General features: G+C 45.9%; 2 protein-coding genes across 2 annotated transcripts; one reads left to right on the top strand and one right to left on the bottom strand.

Annotated features, from left to right (window-relative positions):
* Window positions 1-14,245: 14,245 nt before the first annotated feature.
* prop1 (PROP paired-like homeobox 1) lies at window positions 14,246-16,015 on the top strand. The gene is made up of 3 exons (XM_047029417.1): window positions 14,246-14,339; window positions 15,029-15,258; window positions 15,453-16,015. The coding sequence occupies exons 1-3, from the start codon at window positions 14,246-14,248 to the stop codon at window positions 15,840-15,842; spliced, it is 714 nt and encodes a 237-aa protein (XP_046885373.1). The 3' UTR covers window positions 15,843-16,015.
* Window positions 16,016-16,098: 83 nt separating this feature from the next.
* Window positions 16,099-18,648, bottom strand: mcfd2 (multiple coagulation factor deficiency 2, ER cargo receptor complex subunit). The gene is made up of 4 exons (XM_047029191.1): window positions 18,544-18,648; window positions 17,890-18,074; window positions 17,453-17,612; window positions 16,099-17,332 (listed from the first exon to the last, which is right to left on the bottom strand). Exons 2-4 carry the CDS (start codon window positions 18,057-18,059, stop codon window positions 17,201-17,203), a joined length of 462 nt encoding a protein of 153 aa, XP_046885147.1. The 5' UTR covers window positions 18,060-18,074; window positions 18,544-18,648; the 3' UTR covers window positions 16,099-17,200.
* Window positions 18,649-18,676: the final 28 nt, after the last annotated feature.

Genomic DNA, 18,676 nt, shown 5'->3' with positions numbered 1-18,676 from the left:
TGCCACGGTGTCTCAGACGTTCTGTAAGATGTTCTCAACAACTGAACAAACATTTCAATAACATCCAACTGGAGCATTAAAAGAGATGCGCCTGGTTGTCTAGGGCAGGTCTAAAAGAACAGACTTTACATACCACCCCTCCTCATCATCACCACCTCAAACCCAGAACAGCTTTTACCAACCAAGCGTCTCTGCCAAGCCTATAATAGCGCTATGGTCTGTCAACAAGTGAGAGATTGGTTTTGTTTAGAAGGGAAAACAGAAGTTCTGATTTGACTGTTTTCATTATTGGAGGGTGGAGGTGTTGCAATGGCTCAAATCAGCTAATGTCTCACAAATCCTCCCATCTGTGTTCTGAGTTCAGTCAGACCAAACCCACATTCAGTCAGAAAACCTTTCCCATCTTGCACTTTTTATTTTATTTTTAGAATGCTTGAATATTGCATGTCGACCGCAAATTAGTGCTCATGATGGAATGACAGAAGGGCTGGTGGAGTAAAGAGAGATGACGACAGTCTCCTGCATTTGCACACTTGTGTGTGGGCCACATCCATGTGTTCTCAGCCTGACGACTTACATGGGGTTTCTGTTCAAACATTCGAACACAGACACTCTCTCTTCCTCTATGCCACCTGTCTACTATGCTACCGTTTAGTACTAGCTAGCTACTCCTGGCACTGCCCCACCCCACCCACGGGCACTAATCATGGGCTAAATTTACCTCTCTGGGATCTAAATTTACCAGGCACTAAAAGGGCCACTCTGTGTGTTTTCTAATGGGTGCTGTGTGACTCTTGGTGAGGGAGATTTCTTTGAAAATGTTGGTGCTCTCTTTTTTTAACCCCCACCCCCCTTTTCTCCTCTCTCTATTCTTTGACCACATCCTCAACATGTCCCTGCTGATGCTGGGATAGGTAGAGTGGAGTGTTTGTGCCCACCCCGCCTCCACACCCATGCTCTAGGGGCTAAAGTTAAAGTTAGCATTACAGAGAGCGCCTGCCCCAATCACACAATGTCCCATTGAGTAGCCCAGCTTCCTGCTGTGGAGACTGGGTGCAGAGGGGGAGGGATGGGATCATGTGTAGGGGAAATGTTCAAGTATTGGCACTTTAATTGTGTGTATTGGTGCAAGATTCAGTCGGTGTGTGTTTGGAGACTGGTGGTCCTGGAGTATCTCATCTGTTTTTCCAGGTAAAAGTGATGTTGGAGGCCCAACTAACTGACCCTAGTAGATCTCTGCTGCGCTGCAGCCTCCCAGGTAAATGTTGTGTGCGTGCGTGTGGACGGAGCCCCACAAAGGGGTCCTTTTTGGAGGGGGGATGTGGAGTGACATGTGAGGGGTGTCCAGTGATGACCCCTATGAACAAAGCCTCTTGTCCCTCTATTCTCAGGCAGGCCGATGGGGAGGCTTGTTCCAGGATCTTCTCTCTTCAGTTTTCCCCATGGGAAATATCTGTGACAGTTATAGTAGCACTTATGCCATATAACCTGTAGAGTAAATACTGTACCCATTGTATGAAGAAGAGTCTGGAGAAATAGTTTTTTTTTTTTTTTGTGGTGCATTGACCGTTTTGGAAAAACACACACACCCTGCCACACTTGGTCCCTTACACTAACCCCACATTAGAGACACTCACCTGCCCAATACCGGGGACGTCTAAATAAGGACCACGTATTTTCCAGCACCACCCCTCTTTGACTCCCAGAAAGGGAAACAAAGAAAGGTGTTTACATGTATATTCTGATCTATGTTGAAAAAGAAAAAAAGAAAAGATTTTGAACTATATCAATGGTAGAACACACTATTAGCTGCACTATGAACGCCTTGTTGGATGAGAGAAACCCCTGGGTGCTGAGACAGGCTTAGCTGATAAACCAGACAGATTTGCTGCACTCGCATTTCATTTGGAGTGAATCAGATTGTGATCTGGTGAGGTACAGGCAGGTCACGCCAGCAGCTATCCTAGTCCACCCTAGCACGACCCCCCCCTGCAACAAGGTCTACATGTTCCTGTGTAGGGGCACGGTTTCGGCTCTTATGAGGAATTGGAAAATGTTATTTTGTTTTCTCTAACGAGTTTTATTCTCATCTTTCCCATATTTTGTTCGGAAAGCTGAGTTGATGCTATATGCAAAAAGAAAGATGTATGCCTAAAAAATATATATAATTTTTCATTATTCTCCCTAATATGCAATGGAGTGTACTGTAACAATGGTTGCAATCCCTGTCACTTTAATGCTGTATGTGCACATTGGTTGCTGTGTGAATGTGGGTGCTGTGGCAACAGGACTTGACAATGATGGGGACTAATGGTTGTCATTATACAGCACTGTTGTGTTCCCAGACTGCCTTATTCGTTCTGACCAATCACAAGAGCTCCTCAAATCCGGGGCTGCAGCCACTGCCATGGGCTAACCAAACTCTCGTCAGACGAATATTGCTGTTCCAATTATTATTATTTTTCTTCTTATCTCCCCTTTTTTTTTTTTTTTTTTTTTTTTTTTTTTTTTTTTTACTGCTGTCAAAAAGGATTTGAAAAGTTGTACAACGACGTAACCATGTTCACATTTCAGTGTCTTTGTTCTTCTGTGTATCTGCTTCACCATTCAAAACAGCCGTTTCTTTCCAGTATAACCTGTTCATTTAAAAGAGACGAATGATGCGACACTTGTAGTTGTCACTCTTGGTGCTTGGCTTATGCTTCATTGTCTTAATATTCCAAATAAAAAAATTGTTAAGTGTAAACCACATTGGGCTGTCCCATTGTCATGTCCAACTAATTGTCCTCTACACATACATATGTGATGTTACTTAATGATCTATAGTGTGTTCTGTGGAAATGCAGCTGACCTGACCCTGGAGGGATCTGGTTTAGGGCTGGATGGTAGGGGTCTGACTGGCAGGCTAAATGGGCAGTCAGGCAGGGATCAGTGGGAGGATTTGAAGCCTGCTCCTCCGCCCTGAGCTCTGCATTGCTGAATTCCACCCACATACCCCACAGCCCCCACCACCTACCCCACAGCCCCCACCACCTACCCCAGATTCCCACCCACATACCCCACAGCCCACACCACCTACCCCACAGCCCCCACCACCTACCCCAGATTCCCACCCACATACCCCACAGCCCCCACCACCTACCCCACAGCCCCCACCACCTACCCCAGATTCCCACCCACATACCCCACAGCCCCCACCACCTACCCTAGAGCCCCCACCACCTACCCTAGAGCCCCCACCACCTACCCCAAAGCCCAACCACCAACAGTCCCCCAGAGCCTTGGTAGTTTAGAAACCATGACATAAGTCCTTCAATCAAGATGATAGGTTTCTTTGGAAATTAGTATATGCATGTCTCTTTTCTATTTAGCGGTATGGTGAAATATGCGATGGCTGGTCTTCTGTGCTGCCCTCCCCCCGGCAAGGCTGCTGTCCTGGACCAGGAGCTGGCTGGAGACGTAGGCACTGCCAAGCTGCCTGGAACCCGACAGTTTAGTATTTGTTCCTTTGAAATGAAGTATAAATAGCATGTGGGTTATCGGTTTCAAGTTAGCTACCCGAAGCTTATAAATAATTGACGCTCGCCCAGAGAGAGAGAGAGAGAGAGGGTGAGCAAGCACACTGAGTAGGAAGCATTCTATAGGGCCTGTAGGGTGTGTCTTTGAAGAAACCTGCTGCTGACTTGGATTCAACAGTTGTCCACATCTCAACAACAAGCTCCTGTAACCCTTCAGTATATTCCCTTAACTCTTCAACACAACTCCACTCACGTTCAATCACACACTCCCAAACTCCAGCCATACCCCCAGGCATTCTGGGAAGTAAAAAAAATTCTGAACTGGATCGAAGTCATGGTTCTGCAAGTGCAGGACTGAAATGTCTGGGTACAAGCCACGGCAATGTCAGCTTGTTGAGGTTCATGCAGCCTGAGACACCTCCTTATCTTCAAGACACCATGGTCCTCAACAGTACACACCGTTATATCTCTCCCCAGCACATTAAGCCTGAATAAGCTGTTATTGTTGGCAGTACCATCAAAGATAAGTGCTAGAAGAACATCTGGGCACCTATCAAGATGGAGGTGATTGTTGAACTTGTCTGCCATTTGAAAGTCACAACCAGCTGAGAAAATTGTGGTCATAAAACAAATCAATTTCACTGGGGCTCTAGGGAACATTGGAAGACAGGCTTGGAATTGTAATTTTAAGTTGCAGATCATGATTATGTTGGGAGTCCTATGTAACATTGTAACACTACTTTACCTACATTGTACTTCTATCAACATATTATGCTCTTCCTCTCTATAGAATATGTTGTTTGTCCGAATCTGATCTCAGTACAGCACCAGCCTGTGTATGGTTTAATTTCCTTCCCTCTGGACTCCCTCACTTAAGCTCATAACCCACTCTCCCCCACACACACAGTGTTAGGCCCAGGTTCCAACTCAGCCTCACACCATATGGTTGCTTGCATGTAATCTGCACGCAACTTGAGTTGGAAAAAGGGAGGTGGGGGATAGAGAAAGAGGCTATTCTGCTGTCACTTCTCAAGCGTTGGACCGTCGCCAAGTCTATGGCGGCAAAGTTAGCGGTGACCTCTCGCTCACCTCATGCAGACGCACACGCACGCACACACACCTACACACATAGGCTCCCATCCATATTTCATACCAGAAATATATCCCCTTGACAGTATTTTACACCCGCTCCAGAAATCACCTCCCAGTGGCTGAAAGAGGGGGCTGGGCCTAAGCAGGCGGCCCTCTGGGCCACAGCCAGTGAGCCCCAAGCCAAGAGCAACACACAAAGTGTACAGTCATCGCGAGAACAGAGAAGAGGACAGGGAACGGCAAGGAGAAACATCAAAAACAAAATGTTCCTCTGTTTTACTTGGTGTGTCTACTGAGGATCAACCTTTCCACTTGATTTGACTTTCTCTCTCTTTCACAGCATGACTGTAATATTGAGGAGAGCTACTGTAATAGCTCAGCCCCCTGACCTCCCTTCTCTGACATCTTCAACCCCCAGAGAGAAACGAGGTTCCCACCTGTGTACCATCTGGCAATCAATTCCGAATTCTCCCACAGCCCCTTCACCCTGTCCCTCCTTCCACATACCCCACTATGGCTGACTGTCAGTCAGAAACCATCGGCTTGCTCCCCTCTCCCTCACCTCTCTAACATCGTCTTCTTCATCTTCATCACCCCACCTCCCTTCCTTTTCTCAAGAGTTGGACCACATGGGAATAGTGAGCATCTGGACTAACCTATTTTCTGCTTTTGGCAGAGAGGCTGGAAAATGTTTAGCGGGCATGTCCTTCCTTTCATTCCTCTATCTTCCCACCTCCCTCCTTCCCTTTTTCTTTTTGTCTTGGGATCTCTCACGGTGCAGCCATGTCATTCTCTACAGTGTGCAAACCCACCCCTACACATTCTGATTGTAGGGCTTTGAGCGCCTCTCCACAAACCTACTTTGTGCTTGTCTGTGCCTCCCCCCCCTAACACCCCTCCCTCTTTATCTCTGTCCCCCCTCTTCTCCGAGTGAGCTGTATCGGTGTTCCTTGGTTGCCCTTCCTGTAAACCCCAATCCAGAAGCTCTGCTCACTCTCTCCCTCAGGTTCTTTGTCTCTCACGGGCTCTGGAAAGTCCAAACTCCCAGCGCTGGCATCAGGGTCCTGCTCTATACATGTGTTTATAGACTTCTGACAAATTCCTTCCTCCTCGCTCCCAGTCTTGAGTTGCAGACTTAACATGCCAACATTATATCTAATCCCTCTGTCCTCAGAAAAGCAAGGTCCATGTGAAGGAGCAGAGAAGGCCTTTAACTAGAGCTACGGGCCCTGTGGTGGAGCTGCGAGGGCCCTGTGGTGGAGCTGCGAGGGCCCTGTGGTGGAGCTGCAAGGGCCCTGTGGTGGAGCTGAGGGCTCAGAGTGGTTGCTACGGTCCCTGTGGTAGAGCTATGGGCTTTGTGGTGGAGCCATAAGGGCTCTTTAGAGGAACTGTGAGGGCCCTTGTGTGTTGCTGTGAAGGTCTATGAAGGTTGCTGTGAAGGGAGTCAGGTGGCTGAGCGGTGAGGGAGTCAGGCTAGTAATCTAAAGCTCGCCGGTTCAATTCCCGGCCACACTATGACGTTGTGTCCTTGGGCAAGGCACTTCACCCTACTTACCTCGGGGGGAATGTCCCTGTACTTACTGTAAGTCGCTCTGGATAAGAGCGTCTGCTAAATGACTAAATGTAAATGTAATGTAAATGTCTAGAAGGATATAGTGTGTGAAGGAGTTGAACATGGAGCAGTGTAACAGTGTTGGCTTGGATGGACCCTGTAGTGAAGCAGTAGACTCAACATATTAGTGCTTTTCATGTGTAAAATAGTATTACCATCTTTGAATGGGATTTTCAGTCAGGGATACGATCTGAAAGACGATATTAAGACGGAGACCAGGCCGCTTACGCTTTCCTTCCACGGCTCTGTTTCCCAGCAGCCAGGATGAATCAGAGGGAGAGAGAGCGAGACCGCAGTGAGTGGCCCAGAGCCTGGCCTTCTCCCTCCTCTGTTCTAGCTCTCAGCGCAGCCCCAGGGGGCCTCGGTGACTCACAGAGCTGTCAGCAACACGCCCGCCACCATCTCCACACTTCTCACGGAGGTTAACGCGGCTATTCTCTCTAATGTGTCGAATCTGCAACACTTTGTTTTTGGGTCCCCAAAAAGGGAAGACATTCTTAGGCTGTGCCGTGAAGAAAGAATCTAGCAAGTTCCGTGTTAGTCATCTCGGACTACTTTGTTAGTCCCTGGCCAGCTGAAAGATGAGACACATTCTTCACTTCTCTTTGTTCAAAGTCTAGAAAGGGATATGTTAAACCCCACAATAGACAGAATTCAATCGCAATGAGTGCATTGTTGTCATTATCATGTGGGGGTGACTGTACTTTTTAATGCTGTGGAACGGAATCCATCTTCAGAAGGGGATATAAATGTAAGGTATAACGTTCGTTGTTCAGAACGGCGTTACTGTCAAAGCCAAGTGCAGACATTGTGTGTCAGGCTGCTTGTGGGCTGAACCGAAGGAACAGGCACTGAACCTCCAACAGGAAATGACAGAACTCAGCGGCGAGGCTAAAAATAATGCCGTTGTTGAGGGAGAATCAGTGTTGGACTGGAGAGCCTGTGAAGTACAGCAAATATTATTTCAATTAAACCACATGCCTACTACATCACCATCTTTCAGGGAAAATCCAAGGAGACACAAGGAAACCTTAGGAAAAAGGGGGAGAAAGGTGAAAAACAGATCGAAAGAGATAGATCTCTCACAAAGACAACCAAACCATGTAGGGAAGTAAAGAAAGACATCCCATTAGCCAAGCCATCACTGACCACGTAAAGACAGACAGCCTGCCTGCATGCGTGCTTTCCCAGCATCCTTCGTGTCCGACATGCGTGTGTGTGTTATTGTGACTGGTGTGTTTGTTTTGCTTTCCCTCAGTGGTCTAGTAAGCTTTCCTCTTTGACTCTGGTACTATTGAGAAAAGGAGGGGAAAAACGGCTTCCAGAACTGTACTGCTGGCACCAAACTGACACCGCTACCCCCCTTCCCCCCAACACTCACTGCTACTCCTCCTTTGCCCACCCCCTTCCCCCCTGGCAAGCCAACTCACCCTGGCACTCCGCAGTGCCGAGCTAAGAATGGAGCACTCCTTCGGCTCACGCAATGTGGTGTGCTGAAATTTCCTGCAGTAAAACCTGATTGGGAAGATACCCATTAAAAAGTGTGAGGAAAGAGCTGCAACCGTGCCAGTTGAACTGCACAGAGGAGGAGGAGGAGGGGGGTGAGTGATGAAGAAGGGGGATTAGGGAAAATGAGAAAATGAGAGAATGTAGAAAGGAAATGGAGGGATACCATCATTGGTTACCTTGGTACGACTGCAAAAGAAACACAAAAAACATCAAATTCTGAGTTCCCACTTGGACTATTTCTTCTATTTCTCTCTCTCTCTCTCCCTCTCTCTCTCTCTCTCTCTCTCTCTCTCTCTCTCTCTCTCAAATCCTGTTTTCATTTAACATATGGCAAGCTCCCTCTCGTTGAGTTTCCCAAACCAAAAGCTATTTCCTGATTCACTCCCTCTCTCATATAATTATTCCACTGGACTGTGTTTTTTCTTCCTTTCCAGCACTGCCTGTCCTCCACTGGGGTGACATGATGGCCTCTGTGGGACACCAGTCCTCAGGGGCCAGGCTCTGGCCCTGCAGCTTGGGGGGTTCACCTGGGAGTCACATACACCATCAAGCCAGCTCGGAGAGAACACCACTTTATTTCTGTGATCATGCGTGTTTCACAGTATGTGAGTGTGTGTGTGCACATGCGTGCACGCTTCTATCGATACTGCATGTGTGTCTTTACTGTATGTGTTGGGGAGTGAAGTGGGGGATGGGTTTAGGGGGTTCTGCTAGACATGGAACGCTTGTCTGAGCTCAAGTGGGTCACATGGCTAATATGTTAAGGGTCCTGGTTACAGGCTATTGCATTCATTCTATAAATGGTCCCATTGTTCCCATTCCCACACAGAAGGGTCTTTTACAACATGACCCGTCTGAGACATAATATGTCTACAAATCTGCAGTCAAACCCTGAATACAGTATATCCAATTCTCAGGGGTATTAACCAGACATTAATACAATGTGTTTTTCTAACATGTCAAACTTTTTTCCTTGTTGTGTCTGTGGTACTAAGCTTTGTTGACACTCTCCTCCCCCCCCCCCCCCCCCCCCCCCCCCCCCTGGCTGTGTCTCTGTACCCGGACCAGCTGCATGGGTGTGGTGGTGCTGGGCATTGGCTTGATGGGAAATGACCACAAACTTTGGGAAGTCTTGCTCATGAGCTGACTTGCTGACCTGAGGCCACAGGAGTAGAGGTTTTCTCCAGTCAGCTCCATGTTTGCTCAAACACACAGACACACACACTGGCATACTATACACACTGGTGAGGCACAATAAAGATAGATTTAAGATGTGACCCTTCTACAAGTAGGACATGTAGAATCAAAATATGATGTATCTACTTATATAAAGTATACATTTAGACAGTGGTCTAATCGTGTATGCACAAACAGAACTTCTCAGTTCTCAGTGTTTCAGATTGCGACCATCATGATAATTCAGCATCATGTACACAGCTTGATTCTCACATTTCTCCAGATTGTTTGCACCCCCTCATAATGGATACAACCTGACAATCACTGGCTCCGGGGGAAAATACACTAATCAATCATCCTTTCTCACCATCTGTGAATGAATGATTTTGGTCATGGCAAATAAACAACATATTCTCCCTAACTTGAATGATCAAAAACAGTGTTGTGATATTTTACAGTTGTGTTCAACCCTATTTGTGTGTGCGTAAGGGTGTATATCTGCTACACGTGTGGTGCTGTTAGAATATGAGAAGATTTTAAATGTTACTTGAAAATGTTACTGTGGATGCCTTATGTTTGTATGTGTGCTGAATTTATGTGTGTGTGTGCTGTGTATTTGTGTTTGTATGTTTTTGTGTGTGTGTGAGATTGAAGTGGCAACAGACACGCTCAGGGTAACATGGCTGAGTAATGGCCTATTTTATAGGTCCCCATACGTCAGCTATTACATGGAAGACATACAGCCAATTATTACGAAGTGACCAGTTAAACCCAACACCCTCATACCAAGGACTTGACAATACATGACAGACATGTTGGGACATTGCTCCTGTCATTAGATCATGTAAAGTCTATTTGATTTGTTGGATTTATGATGCACCATTTTCTCTGAAGAGAACGACACCAATAACCTTTTTTCAATGATCTGTTCTACTTTTTTTTGTCCTTTCTTGATTGTAGCGTTCCTCGTGACCTTCAGTCCCGGGTTGGTGTAATTTAAGGAGTCATTCTATAGGAGTCAACATGCTCTGATGTGTGGAAGAGTGCACAGTACATACATTGACTGCTTCTGTGTGTGAGAGTGTGTTGAGGATCATATGTTGACATTACATTTAGCAGACGCTCTTCTCCAGAGCGACTTAAAGTAAGTACAGGGACATCCCCCCCCCGAGGCAGGTAGGGTGAAATGCCTTGCCCAAGGACACAATGTCATTTTGCAAGGCAAAATCGAACCGGAAACCTTCTGATTAATAGCCCGATTCCATAACCGCTTAGCCATCTGACTCCTGATATGTTGCCATCTGATATGTTGTACATGATGTGATTGTACTTGCGTGCAATGTGTCATGTATGTGAGGGAGAGGAGGCCGACACGCGTGTTACAGATACATGAGTCAACCGAACAAGAAATGTTATGTAATGTTGTGTAACCCCTTGATTCCTTCCTGAGGAATGAGGGGTCTCATCAGAAAGACCAGAGGCAACTGCATGGGGGTGGGACTGCTCGAGATAGTTGGCGGCCATGACATGACTGAACGTAGCACGTAGAAACGGCACTGGCAGACCGCTACACAGTTCTGTTGGAACAGGTGCTGTAACCATGGTGACTGGCGCCAAGGTGTTGATACACGTCCCACCTCCTAAAACTGTTAAAAGAAAAAAAAGTACTTTGAAACCCGTGGGCGTCATTTTCACTCCAGAAAGTGAGACTTCCTTTCGCACGATACAAATAAAAATGTAGGTACGAATGAAGACGAAAAAATGTGAGGGGGGAAAAGAAAGCGAGAGCAGGTGAGGAGGAAACGGAGGAGGGGAAACGCAGAGAAACGGAGAGCGACTGAATGTGGCGTGTGGCGTCCTGTTTGCACTGGGGTTTCGATGTTCAGCTGTTGGCAGGACAGGGCTGGAGGATTTGCAGAGCTGTTGTCTGGATGCCTCCCCTGTCCAGACTCCCCTGGCGGTGTCCTCTTTCCCACCCCCGGCTTGCTGGAACTGCCTCCCCTGACCACCTGTGGTCCTTCCAGTCACTCCTCAACAACACCCTGATACCCCACCCCTCCCTGTACTCATCTGTAGAGAGACAGACGGGATGGGCACCTGGTACCTCTCTCACTCTCTCTCTCTCTGTCTCTCTCTCTCTCTCTCAATCTCTCTCTCTGTTTCTCTCTCTCTCTCTCCCTCCCTCCCTCCCTCCCTCCTTCTCCCATGAACTCTGTCCGTGTGCTTGATTCCCCAAGGCTACAAGGAGTCATCACAACCCTGGCAGGCTCCGTTATGATCCTGCACCAGCATTGGTGTCAGTTGCACCGGCCCATGTCTATCGCAGTACCATAGAATAGTTGAGATGGCTCCTCATCAACACCTCATCATCCACACTTATTTATTCTTACTAACTAGTTCATTTCTGCTGGTAAAGCATATATTCATTGGGTCCCAAAACGTGCCCCCGGAACCAAATATATCTTTATACCAGAAACGAAGTGAAACAGACACCAGGTTACAGAATGATAAAGTAGACACTTCTAGACCTGGCCAGTGGTGACCGGAGGATTCACGGCCTACTTTCATCGAGGATGAACCTGAATGCCCACTTGGCCATCCTGAATGCGGTTTCATCCAACGTGCATCCACTCACTACAGTAGGTGGCAGAGGGGAAGGAGAAGTTAAGTTACGTTGTGTGAGATCGGACCGTTAGATACGTTGCGAGGTGACGAACAATGAATGAGAATGTGATCGTGACCCATGTAGACCTATGGTGTCAAACCCTCTCCTCTCATCCTTTCAGATTTCCCCTTTTTCTCTCTCTTGTTTTCATTCTTCATCTCTCTGCCTCACACACACACACGCCGGCCAGCAGGCAGGAGAGAAGGAGGAGAAAAGGAGGAGAGAGGGGAGTTGGGTTACATTCCTTCCATCGGTGCTGCGCGTCTGCCAGGCAGGTCACTCCCAGTTCAGTCCCGAGAAACTGGGAGGGAAGAATGTCCTCTGTGTGTCCATACTGGACGAGACCACAACCAAACCACAGAGCAGCATGTGAAGGGATCCACATGCATGTATGTTTCCTGTCATGTGCGTGTGCACACATGCACCCATGTGTGAGTGTGTGCGTTTGTTTTAAAAAGGACCAAGCCGACTACATCTACTCTGGAAAACCAAATATAGCTACTAACCTAGCTCCAATCCGTTCCCCATCTATTCCCCATTAGGGGCAGATGAAGACAGATTTAGCTTGTCTCCTCTGCTGGGGAAGGGCACATCACCTACCTGGCTCAAGCCTCAAGGCCTCACTCTCACAAGAAGAACCTGCCTACAGAGATGCAGCACATCATTTCACAAGACTGACTGACCGATAGAACAACTAACCAACCTATTTACCGACAAACTGACCGGAGGATTTCTGCTTAAGTCAGTGCTAGTTCTTACTGGGAGCTGGGATCTGGAGAGATGAATGGGCGACATGTAGAGGATGTGACACACGCTCAAGCCCAGTGAGTCATCTTCAGGACAGATAGATAGCTTCTGGCCTTCACAAACTAACTATGTGTCATGAGGAATCAAATTAGTGCTCTTTACGTAGGGAGCTTGCACTTGAACAAGGGAAGGGATTTTTCAGACATCTACAATAAGCCAATTCAATCTGAAGTGTAATTATTTGGCAATTTAATAAGAACATCTGTGAGACAGCTAACCTCAATCACTGAGTTGTGTGCAATTGAGTAAGTGATTTGATGTTTTGCAATCTTCGGGTCATGAAATGAAGTATTTCTACGTAGATGAAGAGCTGTATATTCTGTATGGTTCAAAAGTAGAATATAGAAGAGCAGTGTGCTAAAGTATTGTAGAAGAGTCTAGAAGACCTGTAGATACAATAGTATTGTAGAAGAATTTGGAAAAGCTGTACATTCTACAGTATGAGGAATAGTTTAGAATACCTGTATGTACCACTGTGTTGTAGAAGAGTATAGCTCTCCCTACTGCTTCTGTTTGATCTTTTGATTTAATGTCTCTGGGCAGGCACTTGTCAGCCAGATCAAATGTCCCATGACAGCACTATTACAAGTATAAAGCAGGGAGGGGAGTACTTGGAACCTCATTCTCTTGAATACACACGCATGCACACACATACATACATACACACGCGCATGCACACACACGCACACACACACACACACACACACACACACACACACACACACACACACACACACACACACACACACACTGATGACGCACGTTCTTTCAACTTATTATAACCCATTAACATTTACATGTTAATATATATCAGACTAACATGCTATACATCTACTCATAAGATGGCATTACATTGCCAGTACAAGGGGTTAAACAAATAGTTTGACTCAGTGATGACTGACGATTTTTGAGTTTGAGCCCAGTGTCCACTAGTGTGACAAGGAAGGCCATTCTTCGGAACTAGCCCAGACTCAGTTTAGCATCATGGGAATGGCAGCCAACACTAAGATACTGGCCACACTCCCATGACACCAAAAGAGTTCAAGCGAATACATTTAAGAATGGGAGCATGGTCAATTGAGTGAACATGTTCAGAGAGACCAGCAGGCAGCAGTGGAAGGAAGCGCAGGTTAATAGTGTAAAGTTATGTGCTGTGAGTGTGCTCAACCCTTAATTATCCTCCTACATACTTGTTACAAGGAGAGGGCACAAGAGGACATGATGGTTTGACTTCTGGTGGTACCAGACAACTGGGTTAAAATCTTTCACAGCCTGGGGATTCTGTCACTGCCTGGTGGGAGAATGTGGAACTACAACAGTACATGCACTTGCAGGTGTCTTTTTGTCATGAAAGCATGTACAATAAAATGCAAAGGTAATAAGTAAATTTATCAGGGAACACTGCCATCACTGACACTCTTGTCAGAGCTCAGCCCGGGGGCCAGACAGACAGACAGACAGACAGACAGACAGACAGACAGACAGACAGACAGACAGACAGACAGACAGACAGACAGACAGACAGACAGACAGACAGACAGACAGATGGAGGAAAACAGACAGAGACAGAGAGACAGATGGAGGAAAACAGACAGAGACAGACAGACAGATGGATGGAGGAAGACAGACAGACAGACAGACAGACAGATGGAGGAAAACAGACAGAGACAGACAGACAGACAGACAGATGGATGGAGGAAGACAGACAGAGACAGACAGACAGACAGGTAGATTGGGTAAAGGTGTAAAGCAGGTAGGTGGGTGGGCGTGTGGGATTAGGAATGTGATGTCATGGTGTTGTCTCCATGAGGACACAGTGCTGCTGACTGTCACATCCCAGAGCACAAGTGACCAGAGCACAGGGACATGGCCCAGGGAAAGCTATCAGAGGACACAGAGAACAGCCTCCACACCTGTGCTGACATGTATCCTGACACAGCCAAAGTCAGCTCCAGTGTAGGTGAGTCAAACTGTTTCTTTTTGACAAGAACTTACTTTTTGCAAATGAATCACTTACTGTTCCGTTACGTGCTGTATCAATCGAAACAGGTTAACCTGCAAATAGCATTTATTTTTATATAGCTGTAGGTTTTTACTATGGGAGATTAAAATGAACACAATTTATTAATGCCACATGAGCATTGTAATAAAATATATTACAATTGTTAGGTTTTACTGAAAACTATTTAAAAATAGCATTCTGGTACTAAGTCATAGTTTTCAGGGATCTCCTGCAACGGGTCTCCTATAGTACCACAGTAATGTAAACAATGCTTGTCAGCATGGTCAACCAATTTTTTTAATTAGTCACTTTGTTGGTCATTGTTGACCTAAGCTTGGTCTGATCCCTCAGTCTCTGGTATCTCTGTCACACAAGATTGAATTTGGACAGCAAAGCCTCCTTGCTATTAGGTTGCCCCATGTTGGTGGGAACCACAAACTCATTATAATCCCTCTTTCTGAAGGGACAGTCATCAGTGAAATTTGCTCTTACAAATGTAAGCCATTTCTTATGTGATGGCTATCTGGGAAACACAAGTAGGCTTGGAGGACCTGTAGACAGAAAAGTCCAGCCAGGAAACAACCCCTTTTTTAATCCCATTCAGTGAATGCCAGGAGCCTTTCAAATTCAGTTCTTTCTCTTCTTAGACATTGGAGAGCCAGCCAGAAAAGGCTTGTGTGACCGGGTGCAGGTGGTGGGTCTGAGTAGGCGTGGTGGCAGGGTCCACCCGCCCCTGACCCGGAGACGCCATCGCACCACCTTCAGTCACAAACAGCTGGAGCAGCTGGAGCTGGCGTTTGGACAGAACCACTACCCAGACATCTACTGTCGTGAAGAGCTGGCGCGCCTCACCAAACTCAATGAAGCACGTGTACAGGTGAGTAAAGACCTATTTTTTATGGCCACATAGGTCTTATATTGTAGCATCAGCCAGTGTACAGTATGGCATTTACTTATGAAATTATAGACATACAAATATCTATAAATAAATGATCAATGCATGATTTACAGAAAGGAAAACTGCATTATTGTTAGTTTTTTAGTAAATTACATATTTGTCTTGCTTAACAGGTATGGTTCCAAAACCGCCGTGCCAAACAGCGCAAACACGAGCGGGCATCCCAGAAGCTCCTGCCAATGGGCATGATGCCAGGGCACGGGGCACTGCTGGGGGGGATGTGTGTGCAGTCCACAGGGGTTGGTCGGCAGTACTACCCCCACTCTCTGGCCCACATCCCCCGCTTTGCATCCATGCTGCCCCCTGGTGGTTTCTCCCACCACCCGGGTCCTGCCAACCAGTGTCCATGCCCCACAGTCCCACCTCAGCCGGCTCCCCCCCGCCAGCAAGAAGAGTGGTACAACTCCTTGAGGACCATCGGAGCCCCGCCCACCAACCTTGCCACGCCTGTGTTCTCCCTGGCTGCCATGCCTGCCCTAGACCCTGCCTCTCACTGGAGCTAGAGAAACTCTACTGACATCTGACTGTATACAGATGGTCTGATGACGCAAGACATACAGTTGGTAACTGGACTCTAGATTAGATTATTTCTTTGAGCTGATTGCAGCTGTGCAGTGATAGGAGGAGCATGGACAGTGAGGAAACGGTATCTTGTTCCCACCTCTGTACCTCCTTTCTAACAGGTAGCTTTCTATGTCTGTCTGTCTGTCTTCTTTTTTTTTTTTTACAAATGTAAAACATTGTAAGTAGAACCCAGAGTGAACTGTCACATATGCATTTATTATATACAGACACAACCCAGTTGGATCATAAACACACTTGCAATACAATAACCTGAATTTATCAATTACCCAAGCAAGCAACACTGCATGAAAATAGAACTCTTGTAACAAATAATTTATCAGCTAACATTTGAACTTTTTCTGGGCTTGAACAGACATGTATCTCAACCGCAAGAGAAGAGTGCACATGGTGTTACCACTTCAACAAACAGCTCAAATGAATCTCTCCAGAGCAGAACCCTGTACTCTACAGTATGTGTATATTTTTGTAAAATGAAATAAACTTGAGTATGCTGCTAACTATCCAGTGGTCTTACTGTGCTGCGAGTCACGTTTTACTCCAGTGCTGAAGAAATAAAGCACAACATGGCTCACTGGTTTACAAGGAGAGTCTGTACCAACAGATTCATCTCAGGTTTTAGTCTCCTTGTGAGCATACTGAAGTTGTGCATTCAGGCTACTGAAAAGTATGTAAATATACTTGTTTTCTTGCCCAAATACAGTATTCTCTATTGGGTCAAAAGGCAAATCTTTCTAATACATTGTTAGCCTAACATCTGCTACTTTAGCCTGTCGTACATAAAGGCTACGCAGGTTGTAATACCCTTCCTCTTGATCAATACTAAAGGTCACTTGGAAAGTTAAAGATTGACCTCCATTAATAAAATTGTATTCATCTTTTGGTCCATTATATTAAAAGGCAGAGGTGCTACTGATTAAACCACTTGACAGAGTACTAATTGTCCATTTGTCCACTGCTAGCATGACGGATCAAACATTGCACCACTGGTTAATTGGGGGTCAGGTGGCTGAGTGGTAAGGGAGTCGGGCTAGTGATCAGAACGTTGCTGGTTCGATTCCCTGGTCGTGCCAAATGATGCTGTGTCCTTGGGCAAGGCACTTCACCCTACTTGCCTCGGGGGAATGTCCCTGTACTTACTGTAAGTCACTCTGGTTAAGAGCGTCTGCTAAATGACTAAATGTAAATGTAATTGAGTGTCTGAAGTGTCAGTAAGGGGCATGTGGTTGAGTGAGGTGTGTTCTGAGCTGGTACCCAGAGAATACAAACAGTGTCATCTTTATTCTAGCGACTTCGCAAACTCTGCATAGTCTATGTAGCCGTCATCGTTTTTATCATCATCCCTGAGAACATCATCAATAAGGCTTATGAGGTCCTCTTCTTTCATTGGTTGGCTGTCCTCTCCCCTCTCCTGTAGGATGGGGTTGAAAGCAAACAAGAGGGTGTGTATGGGTTAGTGTACATTTTATCATTTAAAAAGACAAAGCTTGCATTTATCAAACATACGAGTCCAACACACACACACACACACCTCTTTGTGAACATGTGAGATGGCTGTGGCCAGCTCCAAGCCATCCAACAGGTTGTTTCCATCGTAGTCGTGCATTTTAAAGTAGTGCAGCTGGAGCTCCTGCGGGGACATGTCATTTTCTGGCTTGTCTATCACTCCCTCCAGATGCTCCATGATGTGACTGAGACACAGGAGACAGGAGACAGGTGTCAGTGCTTGTGTTGCCTTGTAAACAATATTGTAATATGGGTAAGTCAAGTTATGCAACTAAATTGCTTTATTTGCTGTCACCGAACTGTTTGTCCTTGTATAAAGTCAAAGTAAACAGAACTAAAGTTTTCAATGTTTCTTTGGTGGGTAACAAATACTGCAAACAAAGTGATCAAAGATCACTGCTCCATGCAAATATGCTCAACGGGTCTTTATCAGAGGAGAGCATTCAACTTTGGAGTACTCACTCTTTGTCCTGCACCATGTTTTTGTCCAGGCCATGGTGGGCATGGTGACCCTCTGTGGTCTCTGGTTGCTGTTGCTGCTCATCGGAATGGACGTATAGCAGACAGCTGGAGACCAGGAGCAGGCAGGACCAGGAAACTCTCCATCTGACTCTCATTTTTATCGACACCATTGTTTTATACTGAAGCTGGACAGACCAGCAGGTGACAGGCAGACACACATACGAAACGTTCATCGTACACAATTTAAAAAGATATTTATGTAAAAATGCTGGTTGTGTTTGAAATCCCAATAAATCTAGTTTCAAATGTTGCCTGAGCAATATGTTCTTGTATATTGAAAAAGCTGTGACAATTTATTCCTCCTCAATTATATGCCGCAGTACTAAGATTGACAATGCTTAGAATAATTTATCATCATTTTGATATCGTAGCTGACAGGCTTCAAGATGTAGAAAACATCCGTTAGCTAACTAGAGCGACTAAGCTAAGCTAGAGATTGTTACAGATGAAAAGCTGTGGTTGCATTAACATTCTAAGCAAGCAGAGAGGCTTTCTTTTCTAGATAATCGTCACTTTGTAACTATGATTATAATTACATGATCATAATAGGGGAATTCTTTATTTATTTTTTAAACGTGAACATAACAGACTCACCTTTCCACAGTCGTCTTGCTGTTGATTCCTACTACGTGCTTTCTGAGTATTTTTGGACAGAGCTGCTTCCCGTAATCACCTTTCAACTCATGGACACGACAGCTTATTTCTGATTGGATGTCTACAGAAAGCG

The sequence above is a fragment of the Hypomesus transpacificus genome, chromosome 11 (genome assembly GCF_021917145.1).
Source record: "Hypomesus transpacificus isolate Combined female chromosome 11, fHypTra1, whole genome shotgun sequence".
Lineage (NCBI taxonomy): Eukaryota > Metazoa > Chordata > Actinopteri > Osmeriformes > Osmeridae > Hypomesus > Hypomesus transpacificus.
Note: the sequence above shows the minus strand (reverse complement) of the source record. Positions and strands in the feature narration are given on the sequence as shown.